The 22,080-nt window shown below is 32.1% G+C and overlaps 1 protein-coding gene across 2 annotated transcripts in view; it reads left to right on the top strand.

The window, feature by feature from the left end:
- LOC142341619 (glutamate receptor 2-like) overlaps positions 1-22,080 on the top strand; it is a 128,101-nt gene that overhangs the window by 173 nt on the left and 105,848 nt on the right. Inside the window, exon 2 of one of the 2 annotated variants that reach the window (XM_075392707.1) lies at positions 836-1,254. In XM_075392707.1, coding sequence (XP_075248822.1) covers positions 1,167-1,254 — 88 coding nt within the window. In that variant the 5' untranslated portion in view covers positions 836-1,166. Of the gene's footprint in view, positions 1-621; positions 1,255-22,080 lie in introns of those variants that run through there. The other variant, XM_075392708.1, reaches the window with a different exon arrangement.

Here is a 22,080-nt window from a genome sequence, read left to right as displayed (position 1 = left end):
ACTTTAATCATTTCAGGCCATTAAAACATCGTGCATGTGTGTGTTTGTGATTTTTGCGTGTGCTTGTGTACTTTATTTACCTATTTGTTTTTTGTCTGCTTTGCTTCAAATAAATAATTGCTCCAAATAAAAATCAATTTGTCAAGCCACATATGCTGCTTGCTGGTTTTCCAAAACTGTCCATTTTTGCTCAAAATCTTAAAAACTGTTTAAGCATTGCTAGGCTTAATGCGTTAAAAAATGGTGGTTTTTATGACAATTTTTACAATCTTTTTGCAAACTTAGTTTTTGTTTTTTTGTTACTTTTTTCACTTTTAAGCCTGATTTGTTTACTGTTTATTGTTTATTTTTAGTCTGATGTGAATATAGTGTACCTGTGTGTGTGGTGTACATTATGGTAGGACGGATGGGTCGCATATGGCCCGCTAAATACCACAACAAAAAGGTGTATAAATTGCGCGTGTGATATATTTGCACACACGCACACGGAGATTAATTATTCCCTCCATTATAAGGAGGGCATCCGTAACGGTTTATGCACCTACCCCATAGGGTTCTATACCTACCTGATGTACACAATTGCAAATAGATTTCTGACATATAAAATATGCCACGACCCCCCCCCCCCTCTCCCCCCTCTCACTTTGTGTATTTGTTGTTGTTTTGTTGTTGTTGTTGTTGTTGTAACCTTCGGAGTATTTTAAGTTTTGTCCACCTTGATTTACGTTACGTTGATTATGTCTTGAAGAGAACAAGAAAATAAATTATTAACGATGTCCCTTCTCAAATCACGTGGACAGATTCCCCCCGTCAAGTATTCTTCTACTATAACTAGCAGCAGATTATGATATTTATAATTAATGATATCACAATTGGAGATCGAAATCTGCACCAGAATTCGTGTTCAAAATTCACTTATTAACTGTACTTTACCTGAACAGGTAATCACTCAAATGAAACCCTCACTTCAATAGCCCTAAAATTGTCAACCTTATAGCTGAACCCGTTACGTTTACGGATGCAAAAAATCTCGTTTTTGTACAAAATTGATCATTTAATACCAACCCAAACCTAGATTTTGTCCCAAAAGGAAATTCTTCACTTGACTTCAAATTTTTCCTATTAATTTATCAGTGACCAATTATTTATACAAAACAAAAACAAGAATGAATTTTATTGTTATTTACTTTATTCCTCTTCTACTTCCAAGCTGTGTTCGTACAGAGTTCGAAAATCAGCAGAAACTCAAAAGTGGTAAGAAGATTTGTTTCATCTCAACATTTCACTGTCTTTGGAAAAACTTTTAAGAACCAGAATTGATGGGCTCCATCACTGTGAAGTCCTAAATACAGCTTAAATGTTATTTTCAGTACAAGTTTCACAGCCAAACAAGATTTGTCAACTGCTGGTGTAAAACCATCAGCTGAGATATAAGTACAACGCCAAGTGCCAAGTTAATAGGGTTGTGGTATAATGTTAACGATCTGGACGGAGCCTCGGGAGATAACTATTTCGAGTCCTCCTATACAATTGTGGGTTGTTACACTGGAACCAAATCTACAATAGTGCATGATCACATCTCCGATACAGTACCAAAATGTCATCAAATGTGGAAGCCATTATTCGTCGCTGGTTTTCATCACTCAGTTTCGATTAGCCTAAAACATAGTTTGCAGAATTTTTTGAGACAATTTCTGATACCAAACATAAACATATCAAATCAGAGCCCGAAGTCTAATCTGTCCATTTTTCTGCAATTGAGCAATACAGAAATTTTGTTGATACTAAACTTATCTTAGACTAAATACTTAAATCTCAGTATTTTGCACTTAAGTATTTCAGATCTTTTTCGATTCGTTTTCCGAATTCTTAATTTCGTTGAAGCACGAACTCTTGCTTTCCTGCAGATGGAATTTGAAAAATTTAGGCTTTAGAACTGCTCACTTTGTCGCTCAAAATTCTGCGCAAGCTTAGAATCTCTGATTAACTTCAAAATGTCCAAAATATATGTCAAACAAATGTCAAGAGATCTTACCAAAAGATCTCACACAAAATAATGCAAACTTTGAGGACTGTAGACAGCTAGTAAGTGATCAGCATAACTCTCCCTGTCACATTGTGGCTATTAAAATTACTTAATCTTTTCAAACATTGAAAAGATCTAAAATAGATCAAGAGGGACGCTAAAAGTGAACAATTTTGCGTTAAAACAATTTAAGTTTGTTGCTCCAAAACTGCTGAAAACTTTGAAAACTGCTGTTACAAATAACTTCGATGGATAGTTTATGTTCAACGAGCATATTAATTTTAGAAAGTTGTTTCAAAACGTTTTAGAGAACTTCTCATGACAATTATTAGCAATTTTAGCTTAGAAAAACTACCGAGTTGGTGAAGGTTTTTCGAAATAAAAGGTAAATTATCAGAAAAAGCAGCCGCACTATTATAAACATCATGTCAAACAAAAGGATTCAACAACACTGTCTCATCGTGAAAAAGTAAAAAATGTTTGTCATTGGCAATATTTTATTCTATTTCAGCAAAAGCAAACAGGAATCTGGTAAAAACTTTTTCAAAAAACTTAATTTTTTATTAAATAAAAGTGAATTCTCCAAAATTGTTAAACTCCAAAAAAAACTTTGAAGATAACTAAATTTGAAAAAAAGCTGCTTCAAACTTTTACTCTAGGCTGTATGGGTATTCTAATGTTACGATTAACAGTTCTCATTTTTTTAACCCCTATTCATTTAACACAGCATATTTTATTCCCGTATCTTTTAACCCCTCTAACATTTTACCCCTGTATCTTTTCATCCCTCTATCATTTTATCCTGCCAATTAGCAGTCGACACTAAAAGGTATATTTTGTCACAATTAAGTAGATAACTTAATCCCATGTTCGGTTGTGATAGTTTCATATCAAGTCCCACGGGCCACTAAGGCATGGCCATGGCCCGCGAGGCATGGCCAAATGATTATATTGCTAATTTAATTGTCCTTATTTTTACAAAAGACTAAAATCGGGGGAAATATTGGAGGGGTTACATGATAGAGGGGTGAATATATCGGGGTTAAATGATAGGGGGTTAAATAAATAGGGGTGAAAAAGCGGGTCACCCGATTAACAACTCACTAAGTTGCGTATATCGGCCCGCCAAATTGACTTAACAGAAAACTCAATTGAGCAATTGAACTTCTCACTCCTTCCGACTTTTTGAGTCGAAACAATACTGTGTACTGAACTATAGTTGACTACACTTTGAGCTGTTCAGATTTTAGAGCAACTTAAACCTTCGGCTGTTCTCGAAATACACATAACAAGCATTCGGCTGCTTACTTTTTTCAACAGACTATGTCTTTGACTTTCCACCGAACTTTCAGAATTATCCAGTCTTCCAGTTCCGTGGTAAAAAATCAATACCGTTATTCAGTTTTTTTCGATTGATTTTTACTGTTGCCGCTGCTCAAAAATCTCAGCGGAAACCCAACATCACGGCCTTGTTTTCGAGTTCTATGCCGGCCTACTTCTTCAATTCCACTTCAATTGACTAATTATCTCGTCGAAACTTTTAAATCACTTGGTCGTTTAAAAAGGCTGTACCTTAAGTTGAGTGAGATAAGAAAATGCTCAGTGACGAACTGTGTTCAATAACGTATTGAAGATTGTAACGATTCAACCATATGATAGTTTTGTTGCTAGTTTCTTATAAGAAAACCTAATTAACTTATAAAACTTTCCGCTTTTAGTGTCTAGCAAAAACTTAGGACAAAAGATTAAAATTGATTAAGAATCAAAATATAATCAAAACGAGAAACAAGTGCTCTTACTAACTGCCTCTAAATGATTTTAACACAATTCTTGTACACTATTCAAACAATTCTATTAAAGTAAATAACATTCAATATCAAGTCTATAACATGATGTTTACATTGTGCTTATATTTTCGATTGCTTCTTTGGTTGTGCACAAATTTTCAGACCCAGCTTTTAAAAGTGTTCAGTTTTTTTTGTTTTTCAAGTGTTCACAAAATCTAAGCTTCTTTTTCTAAAAACGTTACGATGTACACTGGGATCACACTCCATGTGCTCAAACAACAATTAGGTTGAACATATTTTGCAAAGCTCACTGGATTTTCATTGGCAGTTTCAATAACGATTGGTTATAGCCGAAACGTTGTTTTAATATTGTATAGTTAAGCAAACTTTTCTGCTCAAATTCAGTTATTTATAATTTTTCGAGCATAAAAACAAAAAGTCAAGTTGTGCGAATCTTAAAGTAGAAACAAAGCCCAGTTCTTTTAACAAATGCGCCAGTATATTAGTTTACCACTGATTGCAACTATTTTGCTGTATATCTTTGGACGAGTAAAAAATCTGTTTTAATCAGGTAATCAGGCTTTTTGGGATTTCTAATGTACATTTCTTAACACTCTACGATAAGGATATTTTTCGGCCGACACTGACTGAACCAAAAACACTTCTGAGTATATAGCTCCTCGTCCCCTTCCCCCAGTAAGTGAACGCGGAACGATACTTTTTACTGATTAAAAGAATACTTCACTCAGAGCTGTTCAGAGATAGAGACAAATACACACTCGGCTGTGTTCAAAATGAGCACAGCACACCTTTGGTTGCTTAATTATTCAACACACTATAAATATGACTATAACAGACTATACATCCACTGGGCGCATTCCTGACCTTCACAGAGAGACTTTCTCGCTTTATTTCCAAAGTTACTCCTAAAGAGTTTCGTGTTCCTCAAGTGATTCTTTAACAACTATAGATGAATAACCAAGATTTTGTACTCATAACATCCTTCCCATAATGAATTGAAAGCCTCACTACGACAAAATTCCTAACTTTTTTAGAGCAGTAATTTTGACAGCTTTTTATTTAAGCTGTAGACAGTTTCAGTATAAAAGATGATCTGTGGATCGCAAGTCAATTTCATCAATGATCTCTAGAGCGTCTGCAATTGTGTTTGAAAATGCGTATTGTCGCTTTAATTCCCAAAAAGGGCGTATTTTTCTATGAGAACCGTCAAAGAGAAAACTGTTAGAGTTATGACTTTTTGAGTTGTGGTCAAAATTAACTGCTGAGGTGCCTATTACTGCAGGTTTTTTTTTCTGTTGCTGGTCATTTTGCCTGAGAAATTTTCTGGATTGTTTTTCGTTAATGCTGCCTCTGCTGCTGTTCTTTATTGAAGTTTTTCTTAGCTGGCTGCTGATGCTAAGAGTTGGATTTATCAATTACTGGACTTGATTAATTGTAATGATTTTTCTTTTTTTGAGCGTAGTAGCTGCCATCAATGTTGTTATCGTTATTGTTGCACTTTTTGTTGCTGGCGCTGTTGCATTTGATACGTTGATGCTCTTGTTGTAATTGCTTCGGCTCTGTTGTCTGATTTATTGGTGTTATCAAATTGAGATTGAAATTGGAGCTACTGTTTTTCCAATTATCACTCCAAGAGGGGTCGTTGTTTTTGTTGTGCTTATTGATTTTGTTTTTGTTTGAGATTTGTTACTTTGTTGTTGTTTCCAAATGCTGCTGGTTACGTCCCTGTTCACTGATATTTGTTGTTTAGAAATTTTTAGGGTGGATTATCCGATAATGGAAAACGTTTTCTGTTTGATCTCTGTAGTTGATGTTTTTTTTCTTTTTGGATGCTCAGAGACTATTAGAGCATGGATTTTCATTCCAAAATATTGAAACTTCCCTAGTCGATTTAGGATGTAAATCTTGCAAGAATCTTGCAAGATCTTTCAAGTTTAACATCCTGTCTCGACTTGGGTTCCTTCGAACAAAAAACGCTATTTCGTTTAAAAGATGGTTCATTGATCAGATTGGTCACATAAACGTATCCCCCCCCCCCGCTTAATTTTGGTTATGTGTGCGCGGCTTAACTGGCATGCTTCGGCGTATTTTTCTGTCCCAACCCTGAACTGAAAGAAATTTGCGCGAAGAAATTCTTTTGGGATCAAATGTTTGCTCGATTTTATTCCCATTGCAGGAAGAAAACTCTTTGGTTACACTCTAGGCTACGGATGATATTATGTCGGGCGTAACCTTGCGAGGAAGAGGAATTGGCACTTATTGTTCTTGAAAAACTCCAAAGGCAACGAAACTGTTTATCTTGTCGGTTCACGGCATGGACCGCTGTTTCAGGATATGCTGTTGGGATTAGTTCGGATCTTCCTAAAAACTCCTTGCGTCCAGCAATTGCATCAATGTTTTTTCTGTTGGTGCATTTGGCTGTTTAGTTCCCTGGAACTGTGTTGAGCAAATGAAGTGATCTCTGGGCTATGAGAGGTTGAAACTGTCCTCGTGCTTTTGTTTCACATGTCAGTGGTTTCAGATATCCCAATAGATTGGTTCTTGCAACGTCAATTTTGCTGATCTATGTCTGTTGGGGCTGCGTATTGATTTCTGTACTTTTTTGTTTGAGCATGATCTCAACGTTGCCTTTATATTGGATTGATTAAGACTCTTAACCGACATAAGTTGATCTATATTGTTGTTTTTTGATCGCTCAAAGCAGTTATTAATAAAAGTTTGGGGCAATTTCTGATGTTTTTGATCGCTCGAAGCAGTTATAAATAAAAGTGTGGGGCAATTTCTGATGTTTTCTTTGTTTGTGCTGGGTCATTGTTTTAATCATTTTAAGCCATTACATCAACATCTAGTGTATCCATCATAAGATTTCTTTTGTTCTTCGTTAATAATAGTGTTCTGATGCCGGTGATGAGTTTGTTTTTGCCCCGAGCTTGGCTGGCTGTGTTCGATTTTGCAGATAGTTAGAGAACGTAAAAAATGCCTATGTAGGAATTGTTCCCAGAGAAGCTTTTTTCTTTTCTTTTAAAGTGACTAGTTGTTTACTTGACGTTGCTTCCTTTTCTGCTAAGAACCAAACCACTGCAAAGCTTTTTTTGCATTAAGCGCCTTCTGAAGTGGGTATATGTTTGACTGCATCTCTTGTGCTCTTTTTGCTTTAAATTTTCTAAAATATTGAAAGATTCCAATCACCAATATTTTACTAAGTGATAAAAAACTTTTCTACTGTTTTGTGTTATTTTTTTATAAAAGTGAATGTGAATGAACGCTTTTCACTACAAAGCTAAAAACGATCTACATGTATCGCTTTATGTTGAACTTCTCTCAAAAAAGCATCGCTTTTATTTGAAGTGGGCAGTTTTGTCTGTATGTTGAAACTTGATAGCCTATAACAACCGTTCTCTTTGATAAAAAAGCAGTTTTAGCAGGCCTCAAATTCACTAATTTTGCAATTTCGCACCAGTTCTGAGGTGATAGTTGGAGTTTTCTCCTCGTGACCTTTTTTCGCTTTAGTTTTCCTACTGCCCTTTTGTTTATGCTGGTGTTAGTACATAAAGATTATTCATTTTGTTGGCGTAAACAACTTTTCTTTCATCTTTTTTCCTGAAGATTCTTTCAAACTCGTTATGATGGAACCTTTCCTCAATTAAATGTTCTTTATCCATTTTAAAAGTCAACAGTCAAGGCAATAGTCAATATTCGAAAACGATAGTCAACATTTCTCAACTTGCTTTGTGTTCATAGTGCTTGATGACAGTCTGGATAAATGCATAAATGCTTCAAATTTCACGTCATTGTTAGCTGATAGATTTTTGACGCCAAACTGAAGAAAAGAGTTCATGATTTATTCAAACAACTTTAGAATATTGAATACATTTGAACAGCTGTTCGCATTGTGAGAGTTGAATTATTCACAATTAAGGTATTCTGAATTCCACAGAGCATATGAGGATTAAAGGAAGGCGAAGCTTTTTATTTTAAAATTCTGTCTGTCCAGTTTTTCTCATTCGTGATTTTTTGTCTGTTAGCAATTTTATGCTCAGCATTTGCTTGTTCGATGCTTTTAACATGGTATGTGCTTAGTCGAAAAATTGCTTTTTGTCTGAAAATTATACCGGTAGGAGATATTAAAATCAGAGAAGGCATCCCTTAATAATCTATCTATTGCATATGGAAAGTTGTGTTTTCTTAACTCAATTAATTAAAAATCAATTTCTTCTCTAATCAGCACAACATTGCAAAACAAAAGTAAATTTTGGAAAGCAGTTTTTGCTGATTTAATAGAATTCTGGCAAAAAAAACCTGTTTGCTATTATATTTCAATTGTATAGACGGACAGAATGCTGCAAAGTTATTTTCTGGAGTAAACTGGTGAAATAGTAGTCACCTATTTTGCGGACTTCATTTTCAAAACTAGTCAACAAATTTTATTGATGCTATTATGAGCTTAAAATGAAAACAAGTTTCTGCTTTCGTTATCACAAAAAATTGTGTTTTCAGGCAATGGGCTACTGAAGTTTTTCAATCCTGGCTTTATACCCATAATCAAATGTTCCCGAATCTGGTATTATTTTAAGAAAAAAAAACAGCAAAACATTAAGCCGGTATTTCAAGAAATTAGTACGCAAAAATGATCATCTTTATGCTATAATCATTTGATGAGCCGTGTTACATACAGAATTCAGAATCAAAAGCAGCCACATTTGACTGTTAAGGACAACAAGGAGGCTCGGTAATGTGCGTAGGCACATCATGTTCCGACCCCGTTCATCCACATTCTTGACTTAATTGGCTACCAAATGACGAAGAGATAGAAAACTTTCAAAAACATACGCAGCGTTCAATAAACAACCAATGAAATACGATAATGCCACGCTAGAGAGTCGATGAAAGTTGTTTATAATAGGACTACTAGAAAGGACAATGATAAAAATCAAACAACAAACATTATTTACGACCAATTCTCGATTTCTATAATTAAAAAAATAACAAAATCAAACTCGCATCAGATAAAAACCAAAACAAAACAATTTAACCGATACTTCATTACAAATCAAATGGGACCTGCCATCAAGGAGTCTGGCTAACAAGTCGGCAAAAAAGCACAAATAGGTGCGAAGTTCAAAAATATTTTTCCATTTTTGAAAACAAAAAACAATTATTTTCACAGTTTTAATGTCAGTAGATATCAACTGAAATCCCTAAAATTTTCATTTATATCTACAAAGGAAGCAATTGAGACATGTCATTACTCATTTATCGATTGCGCAAAATTTCAAAGCCAATGGGATTAACGATTATTGTTATTATTTAAAAAGGAACCAAAAATCATTTGAAACTTACAGATATATGAAAATCTAATATTTTTTTGAAATCCGGTAATAACAGTAGCAACAAAGCCGAAAAAAAATTATTTAAAGCTTAAACAGTTATAAACATTAAATTATAGCTCACTGGAAACAAATTAACAGAGGCTGAATTACAAATCGATTGAAAAACTATTTAAAAGAAGACGAAGCTGGAAAACCCAAATTTATTTGTGAAAACAAATTTTTGCAAAAAACATAACAGATTTAAGATTATAACAAAAAGCTATGGATTTAGGCCAATTGGGCCTGTAAAAAATGTGACTAAGTTACTAGCCCACAAAAAAAGACAAAAAAGCATAAGTAAGCCAAAAGTTCAAACATTTTTACGACATGCTCAAGGCACCATAATTATAAGATTTTATCTAAAAGAACTGTAAATTGTCACTTTTTTAATCTTAGCATCAACGAGTCTTCCTTATAAAATGACTACCATGACAACAAAAAGAAACACAAAAATTGAACATCGAATCTCGAAAACTTTTTTAAAGAAAATAAATGGCCGAAGCACAATGTATAACCAAGCACGAAAAAAATGTTTGAATCAACAAAAAAAATTGAGACTTCTAATGAGTGAGATTGAGTTACATGATGATAAAAAATAAAAGCAGAGAGGAGGCAGATGAAAAAACAATTGTTTTAAAATTTAATTTGAAAGTCATTAAAACAAGCAGCTAAAAACTGACATCTTCAACAAGATTGCGTTGTACTTTATGGGGAAACAATCTATCGTTATTGGGTAAATGGCGTACAACAACGAAAAGAAACACAAACATAGGCAAAATAAAAAACCCACAATATTTTGCAAGATAACTGTGTCTCAGCCCAAAAAGAACAAACTATTCAACAAAAACAATTAACATATCCAGATACGCTTTTTTCAACGTTGTGCTCTTTTACTACCATGTCCTTCTTTATTTGGATTTATCAATAATGTGATAAGGCGGCAAGAAAACAAAGAGAAATTCTAAAATATGCAATTATGATCAAAAACAAAATAAATATTGAAAACGCTTACTACCAAAGGAAACCATTAGTTGAATATAAAACCGTTGGCACCACAAATTTATAACTCTCAGAAAGTCGGTTTCCGCCTGTTTTTTACGCAGATTGCGCCCGAAGTTGAGAAAAAAAGATAAAATATTGGCTAGCTCAAAAATTTATTGATATTTCCTCAAAACAAATTTATTCAAAATTCATTACAGACATCAGATAACAATTTAAAAAAATGTCTAGGTTCTTTTATAGTTTCTTAAAACTAACTGGATTTTTAATTGGAGACACTAAGTCATTGGGCTCTAAAAAGTATAAAAAATGAAAGCAAAACGCAAGAAGTTCTCAAAATTTTTTTGAGAACAATTAGGTTGGACTTATAAAAACCATGAGCTTAACTCTGAAGCCATAATAGAATCTCGTTGGGTCTCTATGATTGTAAACAGTGTCTGTCATTATTTTAGCCCTGATTTGAACTTCTTGTTCATAATTTACATAAAAAACATTTACATGGCGGAGATTTTTTGAAAACAAAGTCGCATTCCAATAAAATCTTAAAAAATGTTTATCATGAGGATCCATGGTGAGATCAAGATCAACTCAAATATTGCCGCCCGTCAAAACACTCAGTTGTTGGAAAAGGTACAGAATAGATCAATACTACGCAAAATTTTTCAGAAGAAAACATTGCATTTTGTGTAATTATTCAGCTCAAATTATTGAGGCAAATTGGTACTTCCAGAAAAATTATAAAGCCAGCGGGAGTACAACTTGCAGTTTTTTGAGCTTAACAGGTTTATGGCCACAGTTTTAAGGCGTCTCTTACCAGCAATTTTAAATCAGATGTTCTGAAAAAGCCATTTTTTTACGAAAAAAGTCTAAATTCTGAAAAAAACAGCATCAATTCTAGCCAAAAAAACTCGGAACGAACAATTCAGCAACATTTCTCCATCTTTAGAAATAAAATCAATAACACTACAATTTAACATATTATAGCAAAATTGAACAAACTTTGGCCAAAATTGACAAAAAAGTGTCAAAAATGTGAACAAAAAGAGCTGAATTACAACTTACATTCACAAAATTGTAAACCTCGATAACTCCCTATAAAAAGCGAATAATGAAAAAATATTTTCATTTCTATATTCTACGCTAGGCTGGCTTCTAATGATACCACTCACAACTCTCTATACGATTATATCGATCGGCCAAAATTGTCTAAACAAATAACCCGTTTATGTATATAGTTCCTCCCCCTCAGGAGGGATCGGAAAAAATGTTGAAGGAAGGTTTTAAAAATGTGAAAAACGGTGTTTCCATCCACATTAAAAGAAAAAAGTTGAAAATCAAACGCTTTTTGTAGGTTATTTTTACACCTTCGTTATTTTAAAATGACACAATAAGACAAGGAGAATTAGTAATTTGCGTTCGCACATAAAGTTCTGATCCTGCTCATCCACGTTTTGACTTAATTGTATACCAAATGAGGGTGGGATAGAAAATAACTGCTGTGTGAATAAAAAATTGCGTCCAGCTGAAATCAATCAGTCAAATTTTCAAAAAAAAAATGCGGCGTTGGAGGGCCGTGCAGATTTGCCATTATCAAGAATACTAAACAAGACAAACAACACATTCAAATAACAACAAAAACATAAAAACATAAAAGAATCATTAATAGACTAGTTTTTTATTCATCACCTGAAAAGACATGGAACCAGTCCTTAAGGAGACTCGGCAACAAAAAAAAACCAAAAAAATCAGCAAGAACGGCTGACTTAAAAATTACCTTCTTAACTTTTGAAAACAATCATTTCCAGATTATTGAAAACCATTAGATATAAACTGAAATCGTCAAACACTTTTGTAAAACGACCTTTTTTAACTCCAATTGATACGAAATTAGAATCTGTCGGTATTAAAGTTTCCCTCGTACAGCTCCAAATATATATATATATATATATATATAAATATATATATATATATATATATATATATATATATATATATAAAGAAGAAAACTCATATACAGAAGAAAAAATTGCGGGAAAACGGTGTCGAAATTGTTATGAACACTGTCTTTGGGAGCAGAGCTTAATAGAAATTTAGAAAAAAGCTTGGTTGCGCGTTTTTTGTGCGCCAATGAAGTTATGTGTGACCACTCTTTAATGAGAATAACCAGCAGACAATAAAAGAGCAAAGTTAAAAAACAACTTTGTTTTTTCAAAAACGATTAATTTAAGGGTCAAGAGAATCAAGAGCTTAAATTTCGAAAAAAAAGTTTTGTTTATCAATCTAAACGAAGCCTTTGAGACTTTTTTTGATGAGATTAAATCCTGCGTTTACAAAAAAAACGTCACATTTTTTTTACATCAGTCTCGAAATTGTTACAACAGTCTCAAAACTGTTAAATTTTATTTTCTATTCATGCCAAAACGTGTTATGTGACCTATAATTAATGAGATTATGTAACAAATAGACAAAAATGAACAGAATATGCAAAAAATACTCTTTTTTTCAACCAGTTAATCTCAAAGACATTAAAACAGTCATAAAAACTTTATAAACACAATAAACTGTTTCTCCAAAAGAAGCCCATGGATCCTGTCATTAATAAGAAAACGTCATAAGTTAACAAAAGTAACGTCAAACACAGAAAATTTTTTACAAAAATCGAAAACACTATGTCAAAAACAATTTAACCATAATCAATTCTCTGGAAACTTTAGACACGACCATCTGGTTCCTTTTCCATTTCTAATAATTTGATTTGTGAACAAAACTTAACGAGTATATGTAATAAACGAAAATAGACAAAAACTAACAGAAGATGCAAATTGAAGAAATACTTAATTTTTTTGAAAACAGTATTCATCAAAGCTTTGAAACTCGTCAGCTATCATTTCAAATCATTCAAAAGGAGCAAATAATTCCTTCAACGGAAATCATTGAGATATTTCATTGATCAAAATATGTCAAACGTTTACAATGAAAACCTCAAACAAAGACAAATATCTAAAAATAGGAAGTTATTGTTTGGCAAAAAGCCGGCATCGAAGCCGCTAAAACAAAAAAATACACTAAAAACTTTTTTATTCAATTGTGTCTCGTCTTCCCTGTAATTGAAAACGTGATATATGAGCAGTTATTAATAACACTTGTAACAAAAAAGAACAAAAAAACAAAAGATACAAAGCAGAAAACAATTATTTTGAAAATTTTTATTTTTAAAGTCATGAAAATTCATCAGCTGTAGATTGAAATAAATAAATATGTCTGATTAATCTCTATAGGAAGTTGCTGAGACTGGCCACTAAACAGAAATTGTCAGACGCTAAAAAAAACAAACACAAATATCTACAAAAATCAAAAAAACAATTTAGATTTTGCCATGAACCGCTGTGAAGCAACCAAAACCAAAATTAATTCACTGAAGATTTGATATCTCCAAACGCAGCTCCTTCTGACGCTAAATTGTGATATGTTACATCTGAATATTGCGACTAGGTAACAAATTGGAACAAAACGAACAGAAGATGAAAAGATGAAAAGGAAGATGAATGTGACATCTGAATAATGCGACTTGGTAACAATTAGGAAAAAACAAACGGAAGATGAAAAGCTAACAAATAAAACCAATAAAGAGGCTCATATGATCTTCCATAGCATGCCATTAGGAACTCTTATTTTTAAATACGACTACAAGAAAAGAGCAATTAAAGACAAAGAAGAGCAATTGAAGAAAATTCCAATAAATTTTTCTAGAAAACGGTGCCGAAGCCGTTAAAACTGTAAACCATTCTATTAAAAAATATATATGTTCAATTATGCCTAATTTTTGTATATCATTGAGGTGGTCAGTAATCTATTATTAAAATGATAATGTGACGAAATCAGAAGAAGAGAACCTGAAAAATTGGCAATTGTCCAAAAACCATAGTTTTTTGCGAAACTAGTAGTATCAAATCCAGAAAACAATATCTTGAAGCCTGAGGCATCAATGGAAAAAAACTAAATTAAGTAGAAGATTCAATCCCTCTTCGTTGAAACTAAGCTATAATTTGACCAAAATAAGGGACTAATTAGAAGCAAACCTCTATAATCCATTGTTTATTCTGAAAACCGATGATTTTGAAAGTCAAAAGGACAATGAGCTTTCGACAAAAAGCCAAAATCTTACGTGGTAAATATTTACGAATTCAATTGGACCAGTCAAAAGTGAAATTTGGTGTGAAATTTTTGTATCTAAATGAGCTTAAACAAGGCAAAAATTTCCTAAAAAAGACAACCAGTGATTGCAAACCGGAATATTTTTGTATTTCAAACTGTTTCATCATTTTTTAATTGTTCACTATCTGCAAAGTTATGCAAAGTTGACCAAAGAAGCTTATTTGTAAACACTCTTCTATCTTTAGAAAATCATTTAACAAAACTTTTATCATTTTTCAACACACTTTATCAAAACTGACAAAAATATAGGCCAAAATTCCGGAAAACGTGAATAAAAACAACAGGGATCCGTCTATTATTCACAAACTGTAAATCTTTTTTAACCAAAAATCAAAACGCAAAAATCAAAATAAAATTTTTTGATTTCCATATTTTACGCTGGACGGGCTGTCTAATGATTCCATTCGAAGCTCTCTACGATGAATATATCAATCGGCCAAAATTGAATGAATAAAAAATACCTATTTGAGTATATATGTTTCCTCCCCCCACTAAAGTTGGTCGGAAGAAAAACACTTATTCGACAAAAAGAGCGATAAAGAAAAATTGTAAAGAAATTTAAAATTTAAAATTGAATAAAAAGGCTTTGGTCAAATCCAAACAAACCCACTTTTGTCAAGTAACATGAATTGCAACTTATGGCTCAAGAAATTAAAAATAGTATGAATTTATATCAGTTTATGTTTATTCTTTCGGATTGGGATATATTCTCTCAGCGTCTTTAAATTCTTCCATGAAAACTTTATCTGAAAACTTGGAACAACATACAATAATCATTTAAGAATCTTTATCTAGTTGTCGAGGTGAATATTATTAACTAAAACGTGTAAACTGCGAGCCGATTTATTTCCAAACGTTTTGCTAATTGCTTGCAAAAAACTTACTTTGGAGCACTCATTGGAATATCGTTTCAGATTTTAAAGGCGTTTAGAGAAGTATAAAATTTGAAAAAGTTTGTTTTTCCGTGTTTTTTGTTCAAAATTTTCTCCAAATGACAGTAAAAAAATTATGAGAAGAAGAGCAAAATTTTTTTAGCCTAATTGAATTTGTAGAGCCTTAGAAATTTCATTCATTATAATTTTTTTGAGAAAATAACTTTTTCTAAGCGATACACGATATTATTTTTGTTACTAATTTACTGACCTGTTTGAATTTTCAAGTTTTCTACAGATGTTAAAGAAAAATAAGCTATCTTCATCGAAAAAAAAACATTTTGTTACAGAATACTTTTTAATTGATCCACAAATTTTAACTTTTACCTTTGATATCAAAAATATTGAATAAAAAAAACAACAATTTTTGTTATTCATTTTCTTCAGCTCCGTAAACTCAAATGTGAGTAGTGCTGTCTAATTAACATAGCGATCATAATAAATTTTGTCCCTTAATTAGTTTGCAAAATTCTATCATAGAAACTGAACAAAAACCTGTAGAGATTTTTCAGCGATGGCTTGTTATGATAAGTGACTGTCTAAGTCTCTGCAACATCTTTTGTATTATACACATTACTTAACAGTTTTCTGTTTTCAGCTAATCTTAAACAATTGAGAGCGACTATTGTAATGCTTATTTCAAAAATAGAACCGAAAAAAGTGTTAAAAATTTAAACAAAAAATATAATAAACTGATTAGTTTGAAACTGTTCATTTTGATATGAAAGTTCGAAACTTTCGGAATGAATCAATTAATAGGGAAAACTTAACTTTTAAAACTTTTTTGCTGATGTTATGAGAGAAGGGAAATATGAGGAGCTTTTAATCATTTCATAGCCATTGTGACTTCAATAACACTAATAAAAAAGAACGTTTTCAGTGCTAGGAATAACCTGACACTACTCGTTAACTTTTTCTATAAAAAATTGGAGCAGCCAAAAACGACAAACGAAATTAGAAAAAATTGGAAAAAGTAAAATTTTTAACTCATTAATTGAGAATTTTTTTAGAAACTAATTTTGAGAAAAATTAGCTACCGTTCGCGGAAAAATCATTTTTTTTTATCTCGGTAGTTCAAAATTTGCGTTTTGAGGTAGAGACTTGCAAGAGAAACTGTGCGGGAGAATATACTTAAAATCTGTTTAATTGGAGATATCAGTACATTGAACGTATTTTTGTATTCTAATGAAACATTTGTTAAGCTGGATAATGAATATTGAAGAAGTTCATCAAATTTATTTGAAAAAATGCCTGCTAAACATTAAGTAAGTAAAAGTTAACCCAGCATTTAAACTGGACTAAGATCTCAGAGTTCCATTATTGCAAATGCTGATCTATTTTGTATTTTTGTCTGATCCTTGCTTTTAGTTAATTTTTTGACTTAATGTAGTTCTGGCAAAAACTGTTTACTTGCTGATTTGTCATTTTTAAAGCCGTGTTTACAGAGCAAGGTTCAAGAAAAACCAAGAACTCATCATTTTTCGCAACTTAAACTTCAATCGTCCCAATTTTTTGATCACTGCGATGCAGACACATTGTTGTTTATCTTTTTTGCTTTACACCATCTATTTCATTATCACTCAAGAAAGAGTTCACGTGACTAACAACACGTTCGTCACTTTATATTTTTATCAAGAGTTTGAGTACTTCGCATAAGTGTAATTCTTTTGCTGAAAACATTTTATATCTTCTACTCGGTTCTTTTCTAGTTCATCATTGAAATATCTGACAAGACAAAATTTTCATAAATCATTACTCTATATTGCACTACCGGTTGAAAAAAGTTTTTAAAAAACTGAACCAATTGATTTTTTCTAAGACATTTTCTCAGTTCATGGAACAGTCCGCTGAATTTCATTAGTTTTTGCTTGACAACTTCAATATGATTTTTAAAATTGTCATTTTTCAATATGATTTATCAATTGTTATTCCAAGATAACGTATCGAATCAACGTTTTCACTTCTTTTTTAAATCTTTTTTATCAAGATTTTCTATTCTGCCATGAAATTTAGTTTTCCCTAAAAATATTGATTTAGTTTTCTCAGTATTGATTGCTTATTTATTTTTAGTTGACCATTGGTTGCAACTTACTAATTGAGTTTGCAGCTTCCTTGCAACATCTTCAGCTGTAGCTGAAATTTCACCTACTTTTCTTCAAGACAACTTTTTTTATGATTATTCTCCTACGGTTGACCTCGGGTTGAATAGAATATAATGTTTACGGTTAGACCAGAGAAAAAGAGTAACAGAAAAGATACTTGAGTTTGATATAAAATGACTTTTAGATACGTTTTTTCAGCCGTGTCGAGGTGTCACCGAAATTTTTGTTTCTGTTTTAAAAAGCGCGTGGAAATTTTTTATGAAATCCGTTTAATACTTTAAATTTTTATAACTTCAGCGCATTTCTATAACAAATTTAGCAATTGTCAATATCTCTCTTGCCCAAATTTCGACTGCAAGTCATTACAAATCTAGTAAAAACAAATTGACAATTTTACAGAAAATCCGCGCTTTTTAGGATTCCATTTTTATTTGATTTTTTTGAAAAATATTTTGATATAGCAGGCTGGGACTAGCTAAACATATATCCAAAATGCGCTCAAACGATCAAAAATCTTTTTTAAAAAACAGCGTCATTTCAACCATCTAAAACGATAATACTTTAATTTAGTACACATACTACAAAACCCACTGCTTTGAAGAAAATATTACCAAAATATCAATAACCGCGGCTTATAAAGTTAACACCCCAAAATATTTGACGATACATAAGTTTTCATCATTTAGCTGACAAAATTAATCAAGAAATTTTATTGAATAAGGGTAATCGATGCAAAAAAAACTCAGCCACGTTTCATTGGGTATGTGATTTTCTGGCAGGAATAAAATAGCGAATAGATATAGCAATTTTTCCGTAGGAAAACATTTAAAGAGTTTTCAGCTTTATGTTGCGAAGGTATGATTTCCTTTATATCAAGAGACCTCAACAGTTTTTATGTTAATTGTGCTCAAAATATTTTTGTTTGAGTTCACTTTTGGTAGTGACTCAAACAATTTTGTCTATCAACGTTTAAAGTTTATTGATTTCCCTATGAGTATTTATTGGTACAATCTAGTCAAAACAAAGTTTTTTTTTCTTAAAAATTGTTTTCGAAACTATTATGACATAAAAAGATTGGGGCCCTCTTTGACATATTTCAGCCTAAATGATTTTCAAAAACTAAAAACCATTTGCCACTGAACTAAAAGCAAATGTTACTGTGTGCTTTAATGTGTTTTATCTAGAATTTTGTTTAACTGTGTTTATCCGATTTCTCCAAATCCTTTACATTTTGTCAGGTCAATATTTATTAGTTATTTTTGAACACTTTTTCAAGTTTGAGAGAATAAAAACGCCACAGAGTTATGAACGCAGTTCCTGCATTTCTGTAATGTTGGCACGACAATAGCCGTCTTATTTTAAAAGTAAGACAATTTATTTCCAGAAAAAAATCTCACTGTAATCAGGAAGAAAACAATGTCTTTCGAACATTCAGTTTCTCAGATCTCGAGGTTCAGAAAACAATTGCTAAGAAAATAGCTAACACTGAGGTCCTGAAGTTTTCACCATCAAAATGCTGCCGTACAAAATTTGCGAGAAAAGTATAAGAAAAGAAAAGAGACTTAAAACCGCAAAACTGTGTTTCTTTACACCTCTGATCTCTTTTTGCTGTTTTACTGCTATGAAACATTCATACGTGGTCAGACTGTGACTTTCAGCCCTTCAATTAATTTATTATTGAACAACAAACTTCTACCAGACTCTCGTCATTTAAACTTATTAGAACTTCCCAGCTTGATTTCATCCCAAACAGAAAAATTAAAAATTTTGTCTAAAATAAAAACATCAACTGAAAATCTTGAATCTTTGCTTGAAAAACTGGCTCCAGGAAATTGGAACCGTCAACTGACAGCAAATTAGGCTTAAAAATTTCAACTAAGTGCTAAATGAACATTTGTGTGAAATAAAAAGTTGTACTGTATTCTAAAAAACACTGTTTAACTGTTTTTGCCTGTTCAAATGTTATGAATCATTCAAACAAGGTTAGTCTCTGACTTTAAGCCCTTCAGTTAAATTACTATTTTGGTTCGGTAATGTTAACTTCTAGAGAGATTACTTCCAATTAGATCAGATGAAGAAAAAGCAAACTCAATAAATGCAAAATGAGCTATCGATAAAATGTATATGAAATTTTGACTTATCAAAGTTTCCGGTTTAATTTTTGGCGGAAAACGAATTTAAAAATGCTATTGTATCTCATAATTTTTATTTAAAGTTTTATATTTGCCAGGATATGCCAGTTTAGCGGACTCAGACTTTAGGAAAAGTTTAATACTCTGGTATATTAAAAGGAACCGGAAACAATTGTTATGGAAACTCAAAAAAATGAGTTTTTTGGCCTAATACTTTAAAACGCAGTTTCTGCATTTCGGTCAAGTGCGAACAACAATTGCCGTCTTCAATGGAGACCGGTAAAGACCAATATAGTGAGCAGAACTATAACCAGAGAAACAAGGACATGATAAAAAAATTATATTTGCTTTGAGGATGTCAAACAGTTTGCTTTCTTTCTTTTTCTATTCCAGTACTCTATGGCTCAAAAAAGCCCGCTTGGTTGTAAAATCCCTGTTACGTTGCAAATACTGAAAAAAAACTTTGAACTTTTTAAGTAAAAACTTTTTTGAGAGGCGACATTTAATTTGAACTGATTCAATCTTTGATCGGCAACCCCATTTTATATATTTTATATTTTATATTTTTATTATATCCAAAAAGTTTTAAAAAACTTAAAGCTTCACCTAAATTTTCGCTGCTGAACGTGTTTTAGATCCTAAAATTCAGCGACAATTTTTTGTTTTGCTGGCCATTTTACGCAGGAAAAAAAAGTACATAAATTAACTAAACGGTTTATGAATGTTTCTCATTTCTTAAAAATTTCTTCCATCTGATAATTTTGATTAACTTTTTTTCATTCTGTCAGATGATCAGTTTTGTGAGTTTTCTTAGTAGGACTTGTGTCAGTGCTAAAAATATTTCTTCAATTTTTTGGTGATTGTTTTTATAGTTTTAGATGTTTTTTCCATGCATTTTTCCAAAACATTTTTCAAGCTTGCAGAACATTTTAATTCAATCTGTCGATTTATATTTAAGAATGAGATCAATTTTTTGTCATAATTTTCACTGAGCTGCGAGTATGTAAGTCAGAAAACCTTCTTTTAGTTTGTTCTTCTTTCTTTTTTGTATACTAAAGTTGTGTTATGTTTTGACTTTTTGTGCACACTAAGGTGAGAGATCCAATTTGGTTATTTGATTTGTTTGCTACCAAAAGTTTGTCCTTTTTCATTCCAAGAAAACCCACATAGCCATCTTAATGTATAGAAGTTGGAAAACTGCTAGTTTTTTCAAACAGTAAATGTCTTGAGACAAGAAAAACGCTGTCTCTAGAAAAAAACGCTACTCATTTTTACAGGCCTGTGTGTTGTGTTAAGATAATAAAAAAAAACAGTTTTTACAAAAAGAAAAGACCAATGTGATTTTAAAGGCAACTCTTATCATTCATGAAACAGTTTCAGAGTTTTCGTTTTGCATGACTTTTTGCATGATTGCTAAATAGAAATATGTTTACAGATTTTGTGAAGGGCTCTCTAATTGATATAGCGTTGGAGGTAATATTAAAGTGACACAGAATGAACCGTGTTAATTGTTTTCAGTTGACGGGAGCAAATGATTGGCAAATTCCTTATGCGTAGCCAATGAAGTTATCCGAGAGGCAATAATTTAGACATATACCTAACGTTTCAAAAAGCAGTCTAGACTCTTCAGAAAATCATGGCTCCTGATTTATAAATTTTAAAAGGTGGCTCGGTATTATCCGTTTTTGCATAATGTTCCGACTCCACTCATCTGCATATTCGACTTAATGGTCTACCAAATGAGGAAGAAAAAGTCAACTTTCAGAGAATCACATTTTGCTCAACAAACCGCTAAATGCAAATAATTCCGCATAGAAGGGTTGATGAAACTTACGAAAGATGAATCTACAAAGACAAGACAAAGGTAAAAAAAAATAAACAAGGCAACCCTTATAGGAAACTTAAAAAAATTGGACCAATTTGAAGTTGAAAAGGATTATGTTAGCGGTTTTCTGGTCTCTATGTCTGCCAAAATTAAACAACATTACGCTATGAGAGCATATTTGTCAACATTTTTGAAGAGAAAGTCTGAAATTTGGAATACTTAGCAAAAATTTAGCAAAAACAAAACTCGGATCAAATAACTCAGCAACCCTCATTTATCTTTTGAGCTAAATGCAAATAATGACGCATAGAAGTGTTGATGAAACTTACGAAACACGAATCTACGAGACAAGACAAAGGTAAAAAAATTAAACAAAAATATTTACAGTCAAAACAAGATGCCTATGTTTAAAAGAAAACAGAATAACAAAATCAACGTGGCACTAGATAACATGTATCTAAACCCACTGACCTCTACATTAATAAAATTAACCACTCCTTAAGGATGCCAAAAACAATTTAAAAAATAACTGCAGAAAAAGCAGATTTCAAACAAAAATCCTTGTTTGAAAATCATTACTTTCTAAGCGATTAAAACCATTAGATATCATTCATTAAAAAATTCAATCTATACATCCTAATGTGTAACTGATGGAGACGCTGAAACTTCTTT

The sequence above is a fragment of the Convolutriloba macropyga genome, chromosome 6 (assembly GCF_964194025.1).
Source record: "Convolutriloba macropyga chromosome 6, txConMacr16.3, whole genome shotgun sequence".
In the NCBI taxonomy this organism is placed as follows: Eukaryota; Metazoa; Xenacoelomorpha; order Acoela; family Convolutidae; genus Convolutriloba; species Convolutriloba macropyga.
The sequence above is the reverse complement of the archived record's forward strand: the minus strand, read 5'-3'. Positions and strand labels throughout refer to the sequence as shown.